We start from the raw sequence: 19,459 nt of genomic DNA on the forward strand, positions 1-19,459 counted from the left end.
CGTCCGTAACATTTGCACTTTGACTCAAAGTAGGCCTATGTTTTACACAAAACTAAACTCATTAAATACTTTTATATTGTATACTGTGGTTATTTAAACAAAGTCATCCAATTTTGGTGAAATTTAATGTTTTTTGATATGTTGCAACTGTCCCCAGGTTTGGGGTCAGTTGCAACGTCTGAATTTTTTTATTCAAATAATTATTGTGATTGATATGTTATATGTAGCCATCTTTAAATGGTATGGCTGTTTAGCAGACAGATGTGGCTTTACTATGGAAAGATTTGGTGTGCCTAGTCTGAATAATCTCTGAGTAATTGAGAGTAATGTAAAAAGTGTTGCAACTGTCCCCAGTCTCCCCTACGTATCATAATGAGGTGTATTTGCATGGTGAATTCAGTGATAAGCTGCATTACTGTGCTCCAACTCTGTGCTCAATTTGCAGTTTTCCATGCCGCAAAACACAGTCAGGACACGTTAAACACACTCCAACAATAGGCGTATTCCGTTTGACTTAACTTTATTTGTAAGCAAAGACAGAACAAGTACAATTACCACTTCCCTTTATTGTATTATTTTTAGTACAATGTGTGCTCCTCAACCGGTATGGTCCTCCATTCCTCAGGCAAATGTAAACTAAAGTAATGAATGATCCAGGAAGGAGCATCATCATCATTCAAAACGTGTATACCAGGAGACATTTTGACTACGGAAGCGTACACAAACACGTTGCTTGCTTGCTGATATATGAATATTATAAAAAAAAAACAAAAAAAAAACACAACCCCAAAAAGAAGAAGACGTATGGCAGTAACAGCGCAGCTTGCTTCGACGGCTGACTAACATGGGGAAATGATGGCGGGGCGGCGTCACATGACCAATTCATGCCTGGCGAGGACGAGCAAGAGGGGAGGTTGTCGTGCTGCAGTTTGCGCGTCTAACACACAAACATTCATTCATCTGCATTCCTTATCAATATTAACGGCGTGGGTGGAGGCAGGGGGCGTGGCTATCAGTTCTGACGCATACTTCACGTTGCTGGCTCATTTGTTGTGTGCGTGTGTGTGAATACACAATTTTTTTTAACCTCTGGAGTTGCAGCGTTGTAGGAAGCACTTATAAATTTGCTTGTGCACACACTATTAGACGGACACGTGAACGTACACACACACACACACACACACACACACACAAACACACAGTGGGGATACTAAGCCAAGTGCTGCTGCTGCTGCTTGGGTGTCTCCAGAGTCTCTTATTAGTCCGGCTAATTTCACATCACTTGACAGAGGATGAATTAATTATTAATAATCACCATTTGCGTGTGATGCCAAGGTGGAAACATGACATGGAAAGCCACCTTAGAAGCATGTGCGGCCCACAGGCGCTGCCCCCCTCATTGCTGTTACTGATACAGTAACACTTCTCTTCCCTCCCATCGTGCCGCTTTGTGCTTCACCAAAAAGTTGTGCGTCCTCATCGCAGGTGAGATGACCCTGTTTCCCCCGTGTGCTTTGCCTGGTGCTCCCAAGAAATAGTCTCGACCTTCTAAATGGATTACACATTCCCAGAATGCACTATGACTTGCAAAATGAAACGCAAATGATTGAAAACCTTCTGAGAAAAGCGATGTTTAAAATATGAAGATGTGGCATTATTGCAAGTTAGTGTATAAGACTAGTGATGGAATGTAGCTCAGTCTAGCCGGGATCATTAGAATTAGCTAAATAATTATTATTTACTATTTTACACTGTCATATATTAATCACTGTCCGCACTACCCTCCCACCCTCTTCGCTAGCCGTTAGATAACGTAAAGTACAGCCATACTTGAGAGTTGCATATGTAAAGAAAAGGCATCCTCCACCTTCTCACAGTCTCCACAATCGCATGACTCGACTATGCACCCCCCATCTTCCACCCTCTCACACTACTCCTCGATCTCCAGGATCAGGTCATCTCCCTCCAGGGAGGAGTCGGCGGCGACGTGCACCGCCTTGACAGTCCCGGACATCGGGGAGTTGACCACCGTCTCCATTTTCATGGCGGAGAGGACACACAGAGGCTGACCTTTCTCCACCTGCAGGTGACACGTCAACACAACACAGCAGCGTGAGTCAGCACCATCACGACTTAGACGGCAGTAGCCAGCACCACTGGGATTGTCTTTAGCTGACTGGGATAAAGAAAGGCCTAAAAGTCTTTTAACGCTCACCAAAAGTCTCCAGCTTACAAGTGGTGATAAAGCAGAGCAGCTAAGTTGGACTTTTATTTCCACAAGAGGCAAATTAGCTTTGATGTGCAATATAAAATCATAGCCTCTCTGTTGCCTTTCCTAGCCTAAAGTGTGGAATCCTTGTAACGATTTGCTGGAAAGACACTGAAGAAGAACTAAAGTGCTTTTAAATCCGTTTAAGGCTAAACAAAAGACCTGCTGGGAAAAAAAGGTACAAGAACTGACCTTGGATCCAACTTCTACTTTGACCTCCAGGACTTTTCCAGGCATGGGAGCCCCCACCTGACCCTTGATGGACTTCTGGGCCTTAGGATGGAACTTCATCTCCTGGGGAGAGAATTGAGACGTCCATCATTAACAGACATCAGACATGAGGGCTGACAAGGGCTGTTTCAATTTGCGCACTTCCACACTTGCACTGAGCATTTTGAGTGAATAATGAAAGTCTTTTCCAAAGAAAAGTGCAGCAAAAGTACCCGGATGTTGTGCTCAACAATCCTCAAATGGTAAATGTGCAGCAATGAAGCCTAACCCTCAGTCATCACCATTTTGGTTGTGTAGTGGAAAACGGGGGACAAAAACTAAACTGGTTGCAATTCCCCATTAAAAAGAAGAGGAGGAATATTGCGATTATCATATCCGGTAAGAGAGCAACAGTAATCCATTTGGGACAGCACTACACTGTCCACGGTTGTGCCCACAGGACCTAAGTAAGCCACGTACATAGCATACTTATTGAAGTACAGGAGTGCACAAATTGAAACGCAGGCAATGAGTTTGATGGAGATAACCCATCCATCCAACCATCATGGCGTACCTTCATGGCTACTGTGTCTTTGACCAGCACAGATCTCAGCTGTCCGTTCAGCTCGAAGAAGACTTCTCTCTGTCCGGCCTTGTTCAGGTCGCCCAAAGCCAACGCCTTGATGTGCAGAATCTTGCCTCTCTCCAGCTCCACCTGCAGGCCCATGCAGCAAAACGATCCATAAATCATCCTCATTATTGTAAATAACCTAGCGTTGTGTGTCCGTTTGGGTCGGTGGAATGAGAAACATATGTAATGGATGCCGGCTAGTGTAGAGGTACGATAGTTAAGTAAGTCTCGCTGGTGAGTGGGTTGGGAGCCTGGGCTTTTAGCCTACTGGCTGGTGCGCTTGACAAGGCTCTAAAATCGGTAGGCGTGTGTGGTCAAAGGGTCGGGATCAGTGTGCAGGGCTGGACCGCGCGGGATGACCACCGTTTCACATATTCAAGTCTTTTTGTCAGTATGTCACTAAGGATTCGTCTCTCTCGCTGTCAGGTCATCATTGTATCCAACTTTTCCTCGGCAGCCTCCCTTGACCCCTCCCTCCCTTTCCACATGCCACTCATTGACACGCTAAAGCGTCTCTCAAAGCAAAGACACAAATACAAGCAACAATCTTCTTGCTTCTTCCACAGCTCCGGACAGTTTCTTTTGGCGTCTTCCCACCCCTCAAATCCCAACCTGACTATTCCTGAGCGCCTCTGTGAAGACTTGCAGAAAATCCAATTCATGTTTTTGCGATGATTTTGCCTGCCAGCCTCATCAAGCCAGCAGAGCAATTAAGCCCATTGTGTCATCAGGCATAAAACATCACTTGCACTCGCATCGTAAGTCATGTGAGAGCCTCTTGCGGCTCCTCATTGTTATTCTCCAAATGAAATCTCATATTTGATTGCTTTTCTTTCACCGCAGTCAAGTGCAATGTGCAAAATAGCCAGCGAGTCATTTTCCCTTCTTGCTCGCAGTCAAGTGCCGAATAATAATGCTCATACGATGCGGTCTGTGTTTGTCTAATGGCGTCCTCAAGGCAAAAAGCTAACAACACTTTCAACACTATACTTAACTACCACCTTATTAATAACCTGCCTTCAGTGACGTGTGTGTGTGTTGGCATCTGAGGACATCACAAGTGACAGGCGGGCTATGTCGGTGCAAATCTAAGTTTACATTTCTGTCAAACATGATTAATACAACAATGATTCCCCAGCACAAGCTTTTTATTAGCCGCACATGTGACTGGCAGACAGCAGCGTGTGAGTGAGACTGTAGTTGACGAGATTTGCAACAGACTCCAAATGAAGTGCGAGACTGCGCCAGATGCGCCTCGATGTTTCCTTCCTCAAAATGTCAACAACTTGAGGCTCTGGATGTTGTGCTTTGACATGCTGTGATGGAGCCTCACTAAATGTGCCAATGTCACAAACGCAGCCTCATCATCTATTCATCTATCAACGAGGGGATGGGCCAGACCTCTTTCTACTTAATTCTTCCTCCCACACAAGGAAGAATGCATCACAGGTATGCTTGGATGAGTTCAAGTGAATTTTTATTTGCCACTTGTCCTCATTAGGGTCGCAGGGGTATGCTGGAGCCTATCCCAGCAGCCAATCGCAGGGCACATTTAGATAAACAACCATTCACACTCACATTCATACCTATGGACAATTTAGAGTCGCCAATTAACCTAACATGCATGTTTGTGGAATGTGGGAGGAAAACGGAGAAAACCCATGCACGCACGGGGAGAACATGCACACTACGCACAGTGATTCGAACCCAGATCTTCCCGATCTCCTGACTGTGTGGCCAACATCTAAATGATCCCTTACATAAAGTTGTATGACTAAAAAGTGTAGCACATTCTATTTCCTAAAATAGGGGTTTTGACAAATGTGTTTTGCACTGATCACAATAGTGTGTAACTGACTGTGATAGTTAAACAATAAAAACTAAATAAACATAATAAAACCAAAACAGCATTTTTATAAATATGTACAGTATATGTTTTGACAGACGTGGCTCATTTTGCAAACAATCTATTATGCAAATTGAGTGTGGTGTTTGGATAATTGTGAGAATATTTAGAAAAAAGGAGCCTTCTCCCAGGTAGGCATGCCGGGAACACCTCACCAGGGAGGCGCCCGGGAGGCATCCGGACGAGATGCTCGAGCCACCTCAACTGGCTCCTCTCCAGCAGCTCTGCTCTGAGCTACTCCGTTTCCTCTATGGAAGGTGTGTCAGTAGGAATGGGAAGAGCCTCAAAGTATTCCTTCCACCGTCCGACTATATCCTCAGTCGAGGTCAGCAGGCTTCCGTCCACACTGTGGACCGGGCGCTGCTTCCCCTTTCTGAGGCGTCGGACGGTAAAAAAGCAGCCCTGTTGTCAAAATTGCGTGTAAACAACTTAAAAAAAAAACAATACAAGCGTCGGCTTACAGTTACCATAGCACCACAAATGCAACCCCGCTGCCCCTTGTACGGGGTTCTGCGGTTTTAAAAGGTTAAGTGAGGCTCTTCTGACATATGAAAAAGATGATACAGTTTGAAGAAACAAATTATTATTATATTACTGTAAATGCTCTACTGTAAACATTGTAAAGCCGGGTCATTTATTAAAGCAAGGGATAACTGGAGAGGCTGTTATTTCAGAAATGTGACAACTTCTTACATATACAGTACTGTAAAAGTTGTTTTTTTCAATTGTAATAAGGATTTGGAGTGGATGACATGCGGAAAGGAAAACTCTTTGACCACATGGTATATTGCACAACACTTCAGCAACAGAAGCGATAGCGTAATCGCGCAGGGAGCAAACTGCTCAGGCAGCATTAATAGTGCTGGTGAGTTCTCTGTAAACACTACGGTATGAGTCTCACACCCACAGCTGAGTAGTGCAACATTTTAAAGCACATGCAGAGGCAGACAAAGCTGCTTGGTGCTGACCAACTGTGATACTTTAAATACAGCGACTTTCATTTGTGTAGGAGGTTGCCTCCAGCCACAGCTGTCAATGCTGATGTTTCCTTCACCAGGCAGTTATTTGTTTTTGTAGACAAAGCACACAGCGACTATAGACTGGAGGAATAGAAAAGTTAAAGGTGCTGTCCCTCTTCGGCTCCAAATTACACTTTTTTTCAACCAAAAAATATAAGAACAACATACAGTATGTTACCGATAGTCGCTTAAAAGAACTGACTAAACATATGACACGATGATTATATATTCAACTTTAATGAAAATTGTTGTGGGGGCCGAATAAGATGACTCCCGCTCATGGCTCACCGCTGTCTGGTATACACGTACATGTCCAGAGCACATGCACACGCACAAAAGCAGTCTGAAGGAAGTGACCGAGAAGGAGTCATTGTGTGGTTATGATTGGCTATACATTCAATCGCTAACGTTAGTAGCTAAACTTTGCCAAATCGCCATCATTAACTGACAACAAACATAACTAATATGCATGCCTGTGTCACGTGGGGAGCGGCTTGCAAAGGCACAGCAGGAGGAGGGCGGGTTAGCGCCCCCATGCAGCACCTAACCAAAGAAGACAGCACCTTTAATCGGAGCATTTACGGTGTTACTGGGTTATCATTTATATTGTCCCACAAATGTCGACAATGACCAGTGACTGACAGCAGATGAGAAGACATTATGAAGAATAAACATAAAAAGTGCACGACTGCATCAGCACTTCCTCATTGTAGATTGTTTTGTCTGCCTCCCATCCTTTCACAGGCCATAAAGTGACGCTGCTGCAAAGCAAAGAAAGTTGTCACTTTTTGACGCGCTTCCAGTCTGTCTCTCGCTGCTTGCTGGCGCTAATAGGACCTGATCTGGTGGGAATACCCAACGTCATGACAACAAAAGGCAAGCGGGTTTCTGCTGGAAATGAATGACAAACAAGAAGACAGCAAAGGCAAGGTGTGGAAAACTAATACAATACTTGCAAAGGCTGGAGTGACAACTGAGATGCTGGTTTCATACCAGATGTTTGACCATGAAGTGGTGTTTACAGTTAAGTATGTACTGTATTAGTATCTTTGTAGAACAAGCAGCCACCTTCATGTCCAATTGTTGTCACTTTAGTTTAATGTAAAGCTTTGTGTGACTGCAAGGACGAAGCCTGTGATGGACAGGAGACGGCAAAGGAGGGGTTGTGGCTGGTGGGGGTATTAGAGTTTGGGTCAATAGCATGTGTGAGCGATCAATGCAGCTGCTGAATCTTTGATAACACCGCAGCGATGTAGTGCTGCTCCTCGGGTCCCGAGCAATATAAAAATCAATTAACACCAACCTGCAGCCGTTCTGTTGCCGTGAAATGAAACACGCTCGCCTTTCGGCTGCACACAGGGTGTGTGTGTGTGTGTGTGTGTGTGTGTGTGTGTGTGTGTGTGTGTGTAATGAGTAGATGAAATGAGAATATTGATAGCATCAGAAAGGAGAAATTATTCATCAAGACGGATGTGCATGTGTTCATTTCACAAATGAGGACTAAATATTGCAGCAGGAGCATAAAGGCAATGAAAGATTGATGACTCGCTGACATGAACAAAGACCTTGATAAATTCTACATTTCCTTCAAAAACAGAAAAGTAAACTGCCTATACAGTGGAACCTCGGTTTTCGGCATTAATCCGTTCAAAAAGGTCAGACAAAAATGGAAATGTACATAAACCGAAGCAACTTTTCCCATAGGAAATAATGTAAAGTAATTCATCTGTTAGACATTGTACGGGGATCTACCTTTCCGGGTTACGAGTGTGCATGCAGACTGAGCCATAAACTGTTGATTCAATAGTGTTGTGACGTTCACGAATGAACTGGTTCTTTTGAACGGCTCATTAACGTGAACGATGGTAACCGTTCTTTCCCCCACCCAAGTACATGAGGAAGGGCGCAGCACAGCCACGTTGTGCACACTGCCTCGTTCTTTATTAATAACAATGTGTGCGGAAGTCTTTGCACTAAAGGCTGATTTGCACGGAAATTCATTGTAGCCTGCTTTGTCTTTTCATGTTTATATGTTTTCAGGTCATGGTTTACACACGTACACAGAATTTGTACCAAGGGTAATTCAAAATAGTTACGTCACTCTCAAAGCAGAGTGATATGGCGCCACCCTGTGGAATATTTACATTGAATCCAGATCAGACTTGAAATTTAATCCACGTGTCAAATAATGTTATAATCAATATTTCAGAATAATTCAAACTCATATTGGTGGGATACCTAACTTCATTCCTCCGAGTGATTATTTATAAGATAGAATGAGTTAAGACCAGGCTGGCTTTGTAAAACTTCATAAATTTAAAAGTGAGCCAAATGAGACAGTTTTTTGAACGGCTCTTTGAAAGGAACAGCTCACCTCAAAGAGCCATAAATCCCATCTCTGTGATTCAATGCACCCATTTAAAGTCAAGGCTGCAAGCCGCCATTAAACCAAAACAAGAAAAAGATTCAACAAATCTCTCATTGACAACAAATCCCCACACCAGGATACAACTTGCTGTTGACGCTGACTTCCTGTACACGCTGGCGAGATCGGAAACGCGGATGCCATCTGGCCCAAGTGGCGAGTTTTTTAGAAGCCAAAGACAGTGAGTCACCAACCACCAACCACTTTGGGGACTCGATTGCGCAGAATGATACAGTACAAGGCAAACAGACCAGATTGTTACGTGCAATGTTGTACGAAAACTGGGGCAACATTTCTGCAAAAAATGAACTCACAAACCGAATCATATGAAAACTGCAGGCATTCGAAAACCAAGGTTCCACTGTATTCTTCCAGCCCATTTCTTTAAGTGCTACAATATTGAGTGGGCTGTTTGCTGTAGAAATGGGCATGAAGGACTATAGAGTCAACAGAGTCAATTAAGCTCAACAAAAAAGAAGCAATGTGTTGCACACTGCAGTCCATCATTGAACTGTCCTCCATTAGCAGTGTCCAAACAGGCGCTATGGGGGCCATTTTCGTCCCGCAGCTCATTTTTTTTATTGACCCTTGGCATCCAGTAATCACTCGTTTGCCGTTAGTGATCCACAAAGTAGGATTCCTCATTTATAAATCAAATATTTTGATAGTTAGAGCATTGAAAACCTGTTTACAACCTTGCGTCTGTGTAGGCTCTCAGTCGTACAGGAGTTGTCCATCGAGGAAAAGGCTTCTTGAGACGTCATCTGTACTTCTGTGTAGAAGGTGTCGGACGTTTCGCTCCTCATCCGAAGAGCTTCGTCAGCAAACTAATAAGTGCTGGTAGCTTAGGCCTTAAATACAGTAAGAGTGGGCGGAATTGGTGTGCCAACACCCTCCTCCTATTGGTTCGTTACACTAAGCCTGGGCGGAGCAGTGGTATAATCCTATCCTGTTATTCACACCTACGATAAAAGGGAAGTGTCGCTCCCTGAATTGGGTATGAACGACTCTGATACTGGCTTGTTAGCATTCCAAAAATCCACAAGGAAGGGTTTCCCCTCAGACCCATTGTCTGTAGCATTGACTCTACCACGTACAATGTAGCGAAATATGTAAAAACAGTCTTATCCCCATTGGTAGGCAACACTGATCATCATATAGAGAACACAAAAGGGTTTGTGGCGAGCATCAAAGACCTCAGATTGGAGCCAGAGGAAACTTTGGTGTCTTATGATGTGACTTCACTTTTCACATCTGTCCCCACCTCAGCAGCAGTCTCGGTGGTGAGGAAGAGACTGCTCGAGGACTCAACTCTGCATCGGAGAACAAAACTTAGTGCTGACCACATCTGCCAATTACTGGAAATTTGCCTTAACACCACATATTTTCAGTTTAGAGGGAAATTCTACAGACAAATTCATGGTTGTGCTATGGGCTCACCAGTCTCACCCATAGTGGCGAATCGGTACATGGAAGAGATGGAGAAACAGGCTCTCACATCCTTCTCAGGGACAAAACCAAGGCACTGGTTTAGATACGTGGATGACACCTTTGTCATAATCAAAAAACAAGAAATTCAGTCTTTCACAGATCACATCAATGCGGTGGACACCAATATCAAATTTCCAAAAATCCACAAGGAAGGGTTTCCCCTCAGACCCATTGTCTGTAGCATTGACTCTACCACGTACAATGTAGCGAAATATGTAAAAACAGTCTTATCCCCATTGGTAGGCAACACTGATCATCATATAGAGAACACAAAAGGGTTTGTGGCGAGCATCAAAGACCTCAGATTGGAGCCAGAGGAAACTTTGGTGTCTTATGATGTGACTTCACTTTTCACATCTGTCCCCACCTCAGCAGCAGTCTCGGTGGTGAGGAAGAGACTGCTCGAGGACTCAACTCTGCATCGGAGAACAAAACTTAGTGCTGACCACATCTGCCAATTACTGGAAATTTGCCTTAACACCACATATTTTCAGTTTAGAGGGAAATTCTACAGACAAATTCATGGTTGTGCTATGGGCTCACCAGTCTCACCCATAGTGGCGAATCTGTACATGGAAGAGATGGAGAAACAGGCTCTCACATCCTTCTCAGGGACAAAACCAAGGCACTGGTTTAGATACGTGGATGACACCTTTGTCATAATCAAAAAACAAGAAATTCAGTCTTTCACAGATCACATCAATGCGGTGGACACCAATATCAAATTTACTCGCGAGGACACTAAAGAAAACCAACTAGCCTTCTTAGACTGCAAGGTAATTATAGGAAAGGACAGACAGCTACTTACAGAGGTCTTTAGAAAGGCCACACACACTGACCAATACCTGCTTTTTGAATCAAACCATCCACTACAACATAAACTAGGGGTTATTAGGACCCTCCAACATAGAGCGGAACAAATACCAACTAGTGCTGAGGGAAAGAAAAAGGAGACACAACATGTCCAGAGAGCGCTCTCAACCTGTGGGTACCCACGGTGGGCTTTTAACAAATGTCAAAAGAAGAGAGTAGGGAAAGAAACCCAAAAGCCCACAGAAGCAAAAAGGAGAGGAGTGGTAGTCCCTTATGTAGCGGGGGTCTCCGAAAAACTCCAGAGGATCTTATGGCAACACAAAATTCCTACCTATTTCAAACCAGTAAATACCCTGAGACAAAAATTAGTGCATCCTAAAGACAAGGCTCCAAACCAGAAACAGAGCAATGTGGTCTATTCCATCCACTGTAAAGATGAGGAATGCAAAGAGCACTACATTGGGGAAACTAAGCAAATGCTCCAAAAAAGGCTTTATCAACATCGCAGGGACAATGCTAGTGGTCCTCAATCAGCAGTACATCTACACCTGAAAGCTACCAATCACTCTTTTCAGGACAGCGAGGTTAAGATTTTGGCCAAAGAAAACAGATGGTTTGAAAGAGGAGTTAAGGAAGCTATTTTTGTCAAACAACAGAACCCATCATTGAATCGGAATGGTGGTTTGAGGTTTAATTTGGACCCTGTGTTCAGCAGGTTACTGAGACCAAAACCCACAGCTCTTAGTCTTGCAAATGAGGTGAAGGCAGGGCCGAGCCAGAACAATAGATGCTAACAAGCCAGTATCAGAGTCGTTCATACCCAATTCAGGGAGCGACACTTCCCTTTTATCGTAGGTGTGAATAACAGGATAGGATTATACCACTGCTCCGCCCAGGCTTAGTGTAACGAACCAATAGGAGGAGGGTGTTGGCACATCAATTCCGCCCACTCTTACTGTATTTAAGGCCTAAGCTACCAGCACTTATTAGTTTGCTGACGAAGCTCTTCGGATGAGGAGCGAAACGTCCGACACCTTCTACACAGAAGTACAGATGACGTCTCAAGAAGCCTTTTCCTCGATGTTTACAACCTTCTGAATACAGTTTTTAACATCATTAGAACCCTCTAGACGTGAACTAATACCCTATAGTCACCTTTACATTCGTATTACCCAATATAGTAGACATAACAACACTAAATAAGCCATTTCAGACTCATGCTCGTGTGTGTTGCTATAAATGTGTTCCCCAGGGGAACTGAGTGGTGGGCGGACAGGAAGTGACGTCAGGGGTTCAGAGATGAGTTTTAGCTTGGCGTGGGTTACTGCACCAGCAGTAGCTCGTGCTTTTATTAGGGATCATACTGTACCTGTGGTAATAATAATGATCATAATAATGGATAAGACCCAAAGTGCTTCATAGTGAAGTGAATCCATTATTCATTCACTCCTCAGTCACACATTGGTTACAGAAATCACAGTGTTAAAAATTACGTTCAAAACATAAAACATTGTAATGCATTATAATCCACCGAATCATTTTCTACTGCAATGCGGACGCCAACTGCACTTCCGATATTTTTGGTGTCAGACGCCAAAGCACGATTATAATTGGATAATGCGGTAGCCTACCAGGTCATTGAGAGGTCAAGAAGTAAACGTCCCGCCTTTAGCTAGCTAATTCTGTAGCGCAAAGGCTTTTGATGAAGCAGATGGCGAAAAGACAGAAAGATGAGGAGTACCGTACATGTGATCACGCCATGGCTATTATCCATCCATGCATCTTCTATGCCACTTATCTTCAAGCCTATCCCACCTGACTGTGGGCGAGAGGCGGGGTACACCCTGGACTGGTCACCAGCCAATCGCAGGGCACAAATAAACCGGAGTACCTGGAGAAAACCCACGCACGCACGGGAAGAACATGCAAACTCCACACAGAGATGCCCAATGGAGATTTGAACCCAGATCTTGGAGATCTCCTGACCGTGCGGCCCGGTGTGGCTATTATGCTGCGATAAAATCTCATCGATGAAACAGTCAAATGTAAAGCGACACTTTGACACACGCCACGCTACATTTGCATCTAAATATCACAGTCGGAAGAAGGCATGCCAAGAGCTACTGTCCAGAGTGCAAGCTATTCAGCAGCAACTCTGTGCATGGAACCGACAAGCTGACTGGAATTAGGACAGCTTTGTTGGTTCTTTAGAAATAGTGAGGAACGGAAAGCCATTCACAGATGGCGAATATGCCAAAACATTCATGCTTGATGTGGCGAATGAACGTTTTGATGATTTTGCGGATAAAGACAAGATGCTCAAATGAATAAAAGACATGCCTGTGTCAGCAAGAACGGTTCACGATCGATTATGATGGAAAATCAAGTGGAGGAAACACAAGTGAAGAACATGAAGGTTAACCTCACCATGTATCAACCAGACTACAAAGCCATCAGCAATTTAATTTATTATTGATTAGCTTCAGTATAGCAATGTTATTAAAAAGAATAAATGCAGAGAATTATTGTATCCTAAAATTGTTGGTCTTATCTAAAAATGCACGCATTTAGTTGTATTCAGTGTTAAAAAAATATTACATGGCTCTCACGGAAATACATTTTAAAATATATGCCTTTCATGGCTCTCTTAGGCAAAAGTTCCAAGCACCTGCCCAAGGTGGAAAAAGTTTGGACATCCCTGTCCTCTGTGAGCTGCCAGTTCACATCCACCATATTAACTACACAAAGAAATCCATCTCTGCATGAAGTCACTTCCTGCCTCGGGTCTGATGTAATATAAATCCTGAAACTTTCTGTGATGTCGGTGAAAGAGGCAACATATTTAAAGTTACCTCAAACTCCTCAGCAATCTTTGGTCCATCCAGGAAGAGTCTGGTGTTGAGACAGTCCACTGGGCCAAAGTTAGCTGCACATAAAGAAGTAGTATTATCAAATATGGATTATGGTGTGGTCAAGTGAAAGCAAAAAACATCAGGTGTTAATGATTTTGTGTATGGTGTGTGCCCGAAGGTATCATTAAAATATTTCTATCTCAGTGCTAATTTCAAGGCGCAGTAATGATGTGAATGAAACAACAGAGTGAGGGAGTGAGTGAGTGAGGGAACCCCAGGGAGAAATCAAAATGTTGCTTTCTACCCGACATCCAAACTCACAGGTGAACTCTTTGAATTCCTGGAACACTTTGGGGTACATGGCGGCTGACATCACGTCCTCCGGGGTGATGTCTTCGCCGTGCACCGCCCGCAGCCCCTCCTCTAGGGACTTGAAGTCCATGGGTGGCAGCGAGGCGCCAGGGCGGCCCTCGATGCGGGGGAGGGACTTCAGCACCTGGACAAAGAGGAGAGACAAAGTGAGAAGGAAAACTTCCAGTGATAAAACAAAACAAAACAAAACAAGAAGTGCTTTTATTGTTAAGGTTCATGCAGTGGTGAGACAGGCTTTGTCGCTCTGGATATCCTCATAGGATTTGGAAGACTTTGTGATGTGTAAAGTGCTGGTAAAGCCTTCACACTATACTTCACACATCCACATGAAACACCAACCTGCTTTTGACTTTGGATGACAGAGTGCTCAACATTGCATATATTTTCTATACTGTTATATTATGGATGTCAAAAATAGCGTGGAACAATTTTTTTTAGATTACACAAACATTTTTAGCATATTTAACACAGCGTGCCGTGCATCATGGCAAGCCACACCTCTCTGTTATGACGGCAGAAGGACACACAGTGTTACCTCCCCACAGAGTCTGACACTGTTCTGACCTGAACACATCAACAGCAGTGCGATCCCCAGCACCCCACATGCATCTCCAACTCGCAATCCATCACACTTTCTCATTCTCTCTACACTACCGCAATAGTGCATTCACGGATACTCCGAACTCCTTGCAAATCACGAGAGAGCAAATTCTTCAGCACGATGGCGCTCCTGCTCATACTTCAGCCTCCACAACAAAGTTCCTGAAAGCAAAGAAGTTGCTCTTGGATTGGCCAGCGCAGCCACCAGACACAAACATGAGCGAGCATGTCTGAGGTTAGCCGGAGAAGGAGACTTCTTGAAAGAAATCTGGGAGTCGTGCAAGAATGCTTTCTTTGCCATTCCAGATGATTTCATCAACAAGTTGTTTGAGTCATTGCAGAGATGTATGGATGTAGTCCTCCAAGCTCATGGGAGTGATACACCATATCACATTTATACCAATGCAGCCTGGCTTCATCTTATTATCTTATTGTAGCATGTTTGTGTTTTCAAAGATAACATATCTTCTACTCCATATTATTTTTGTATGATCATGATCTTCATGATCCCTGGTTGGCAAAGGCAAAAAAGCTTTCTCTCTTTGAATGCGAAAATCCTGCTCCTGATAAAAGATCCTGAGGGTTATGGAACAAAAAAGTCAAGCGGTAGACCCAAATAAATTTCACTGGCCCTGAGCTGGAGGATCTGATTGGCTTCCCGTCATGAAATGGGACGACCCAATCCTCGGGCCATCCAATAACCATTAGACAGCATCTGCAAGAGAAGGGTTTTAAAAACAAAAAATGTCTTCAAAGGCCTCATCTCCTTCAATGCCGCAAAATGACCTGTTTGGAATTTGCACAAGAGCACCAAACATGGGACATTGAAAGGTGGAAGAAAGTTTTATTTTATGATCAGAAAAAAATGTAACCTTGATGGTCCTGATGGCTTCCAACATTACTGGCATGACAAGGAGATCCCACCTGAGATGTTTTCTACACGGCACAGTGGAGAGGGGTTCAATCATGATCCGGGGTGCTTTTTCCGTCAATGGAACAATGAAGCTTCAGGTTGTGCAGGGGCGTCAAACGGCAGGTGACTAAGTGGAGATGTCATCAGGGGGCATCCCTCATAATTGAAGCTCCTCGTCTGTGTGGTAATGACTGGGTTTTTAGACGGCACAACGCTGCAGTTTACAAAGCCCTCCTGACAAAGGACTTCTTCCAGAGGAATAACATCACTCTTTTGGTGATCTAAATCCAATTGAAAACATTTGGGGATGGACAGCAAGGGAAGTTTACAAAATAGACATCAGTTCCAGAGAGTGCCCTCTATGAAGCCATCTTCACCCCTTGGAGCAACATTCCCACTAGCCTCCTGGAAACACTGGCATCAAGAATGCCCCCCAAAAAATTTTGAGGACATTTTTTTGAAGATTTTTTGATTTACAGGTTTTTTTGAAGCAGCCAAGTCTTAACATTTTGATCAGGAGTGGATACCTACATGCACACACACACAAATATATGGCAAGAATAACGCCGATAGTGGAGAATGCATGGCCTGGTTTCCACCCAGCAGCACAGCTCCTTCTTTCCATGTGGTTTTGTTAAACGGCACACACAGTACATCAGCATTTGGTCTGCACGGCGATGCTACAATGCTGTTAGGCACGCAGCTTCTGCGGTTCAATGCAAGCTGACGTGTGCGCTCGTGACACTGAAAAGATGGCGGCCTCAATGAAGTAGCATCCTGAGGGGGTTGCTAACAAACCCTTACGATTAACTAGTAACTGCAACACTTTCACTGCAACACTGAAAGTCACGACTACAGCAAGGCTAGCGCATACAGCCAAAAGTGTGACGGCGGAACGATGCCGTGTGATGCAACGAATGGAATGACCGCTCGCTAACTATTTCAGGCTTCATTAAAGAAACATGACATGCTCCGTGCTTTGCGTGCACAAACGGCCCGCAGCTACAGCCGAGGGTGAGGCATGCTCAGGTTTGAATGATGACGCTGCTAGCTAGTACCGAGGAAGACTGGGGCTTGCACAGTGGATGGTCAAAGCAGAAAGATCTGGAAGGATGCACTTGCCGAGGGAATGGGCATCCTTCATGACAAACAATTTAATGAAAGCTGAAATGCCATTGAGGCAGAGGGCCAAACAATAGCAAAAACTGACAGAAAGCTGATGGAGAGGTGAGGAGATCATTCCTTCTCTAAAGAACATATTAAAGAACATAACATGGTTACACTTGCACAACTAAAACATGTCCGAAAAGGAGCAGGAAGGAGTTATGACGACAAAATACTGTGTATGGGGCACTAATCAAAAACATTGAAGTACAATTTGTGTGTGTGCGAGTGTGTGTGTGGACTGGGATACCTTGGATCGGAAAGGTTCTGGAAATCCTCCATGCGGTATTCCGATGTAACCCTGCAGGAACTCCACCACCGACAGCGGGAAGGACAGCTCGTCAGCCCTCTCCTCCACCTCGGCCCGGCTCAGGTCATTCTGGACCATGAACTGGGCCAGGTCCCCTACGATCTTGGACGAGGGGGTCACCTGGGGGGGATACATTAGCATTTGGTCTTTAGTCTAACGTGTAAGTACACAGTTATCTCAGAAATCACATGTGGCCATTCATTATCTATCACGGCAGACCGTTATGCCAAAGGGACTATCATTTGCATAATGGCGATGAGCGCAGCCTTTGTGGACTAAGTGGGATACGGATGCGAGTATCAATGGCATACGCTAATGAAGGGACTCTTATTCTTCATGCTGCTTAGTGGGCCATTTAAGAGGGGGAAGGGTCAAGGCAGTTGACCTGGCAACAACTACATAACCATGTAGCTTTCACTGGGAAATGACAAAGAAGGGTGAGGAAAAAAATGAAAGGGATATTTTGGGACCCTTCTAGAAGGTGATAAACCAAATGAATGAACAAAGAATGAGAGTGGGTGACGAGCATCCAACAGTCACTTAACTTTGTGTCACTTAGTGAGACAATTAAAACAAACTGTCAGCACAATCGATGTGCCAGCCACTTTTAAAAAGTTCACTTTGATTGGTTTTGGCAATAAACCAGATAATGACATTCTTTGTCTCTCTTTTTTTAAGAGAATGGTTGTTTACAGGAATGCTCGAGGGATTGGAAGCGGCGGCAGAAATCTCCAGAGAGGCTATTAAACGGGACCCGTAGAAACGTGGAACACAATCTCACTGCAGAGTCAAGTTTAAAAAAATAAAAATAAAAAAAGTAGAAGCAGACAGCAGCGTGACTGTGCATCCCAAGCCGCCTTGGTCCATTGTTAACAGAATCTCCTGAGGCCATTCACTGCTTCTTTATTGCAAAGTTAAAGGGCTGCTTGCTCTTTGTTTTCTTGTGTGTCTTCATGAAGGATGACGCTCTCTCGCGCTGCTAACTAGCCACGTTTGTCTTCACACCAAAACACACCCAATCATCACTCTTCTGCTTCACTACTTCTCATCATTTCACAACCTTTTGCAACATTAGGATGTCGTCATTTATAATAATGTTAGAAAATAGAGCTTGGAATATGCCTGCATCATTTCATTGCCTTGTTTTTGTATTTTTCTGGCAAGCTAAGCGCGTCAACACGACAGTATGAATAATTAAGAGGAAACATCGAATGCATCGCTACACTGAGGAATTCTCCTCAGCTTGCAGCACACTGCACTCTTTCTCTCATCACTTTAACTCATCTGTCACCTCATGCCTGTCCTCATACACCCCCGCATTCAGTATGTTCTCATCCACACCCACATGTAAATACCGTGTCTTAATGCACCTCTTTATCATGTCACCATCCTTGGCTTCTACTAATAAACCCATGGATCTCCTCATGCTCCTGCTGTTTCAAAAGTATCGATTTGGCACCGGTATCATATAATATGCAAACAATACCCAACCCTAGTCCCACGGCATATTCAAAGAATACAATTAAAGACTTTAAGCCCACATCAGAACATTACAATGGAGGTTTAAGGCCACCCTTAAAGGAAAAGAAGAAGGTCATGAGAAAAAATGTACATAGCATGTGGTGATGCCGTGCTCCACACAGCAACAAGCTTGCTCGCTCAATATATCCATGATGTGGAATTATTTCCAAGGTTCGCCTTTGGATTGTACATTCACCATGAAAGAGCTGGTTATGCAAGGGGGGAGCAAGGCGTCTTCCTTTAAAACCTCTAAACAGATACGTTTTGTTCATGCAGCGTTCATACAAATGAGTCCGGTTTATAATTTCACTGAGTTTCATGCTTTGCACTTCACTGTTATTAAGCAGATGATTGTGCCACGGAGAACTTTGCAGCTTTCCAAATTGTATAGGTACCAGCAATATTTAACAGGATTTTTAGGACATGTTATTTTAGTTGACTATTGGTTATCATTTTTTGAATGACTATTTTGTTGAGACAATATGTTAAAAATAAATATGGCACTTTTTCTATAACTTGTGTAGCATACTGCAGTATTTGTCATATTGCACAGTGTTTATTTGTGAAATGCACTCAGTGGCATCATAGTAAAAGAAGCATAATGTTACATTACTTTACATGAGATGTGACCTGCCATTAGTTTGTGGGAAGAGCTGCACCCTTTGTCGGTATCGGTTGTTATCGGGAGTTAGTTAATGAATCATTTTCTGACCAATTAAGTGAAAGTGATCATTTTCAGTGGCATACCTGATGATGTCTCATGGCACACTAGGCACACTAGTTGGCGGTCACTGTATTAGACCACCACCCAATTATCCGTGAATTTACTGTTTTATCATGCCTGCTCTTTAACACATTATTATTTTTTCATTAAGATGTGAAATTGTGGACATTTACTTGAATTCCTGACAGAAAAACACATCTTGAGCTGCTAAAGTTTGACATTTTAATTGGTAAACATTT

General features: G+C 43.7%; 1 protein-coding gene across 1 annotated transcript in view; it reads right to left on the reverse strand.

Moving 5' to 3' along the window:
• Positions 1 to 493: 493 nt before the first annotated feature.
• LOC129168131 (pyruvate carboxylase, mitochondrial-like) overlaps positions 494 to 19,459 on the reverse strand; it is a 297,125-nt gene continuing 278,159 nt past the window's right edge. Inside the window, exons 22-27 of the mRNA XM_054753045.1 lie at positions 16,916 to 17,095; positions 13,938 to 14,112; positions 13,617 to 13,690; positions 3,054 to 3,194; positions 2,462 to 2,563; positions 494 to 2,080 (exon numbers count right to left, since the gene is read on the reverse strand). Of these exons, the coding sequence (XP_054609020.1) occupies positions 1,931 to 2,080; positions 2,462 to 2,563; positions 3,054 to 3,194; positions 13,617 to 13,690; positions 13,938 to 14,112; positions 16,916 to 17,095 (822 nt within the window). The 3' untranslated portion in view covers positions 494 to 1,930. The remainder of the gene's footprint in view (positions 2,081 to 2,461; positions 2,564 to 3,053; positions 3,195 to 13,616; positions 13,691 to 13,937; positions 14,113 to 16,915; positions 17,096 to 19,459) is intronic.

The sequence above is a fragment of the Dunckerocampus dactyliophorus genome, chromosome 15 (assembly GCF_027744805.1).
Source record: "Dunckerocampus dactyliophorus isolate RoL2022-P2 chromosome 15, RoL_Ddac_1.1, whole genome shotgun sequence".
Lineage (NCBI taxonomy): Eukaryota > Metazoa > Chordata > Actinopteri > Syngnathiformes > Syngnathidae > Dunckerocampus > Dunckerocampus dactyliophorus.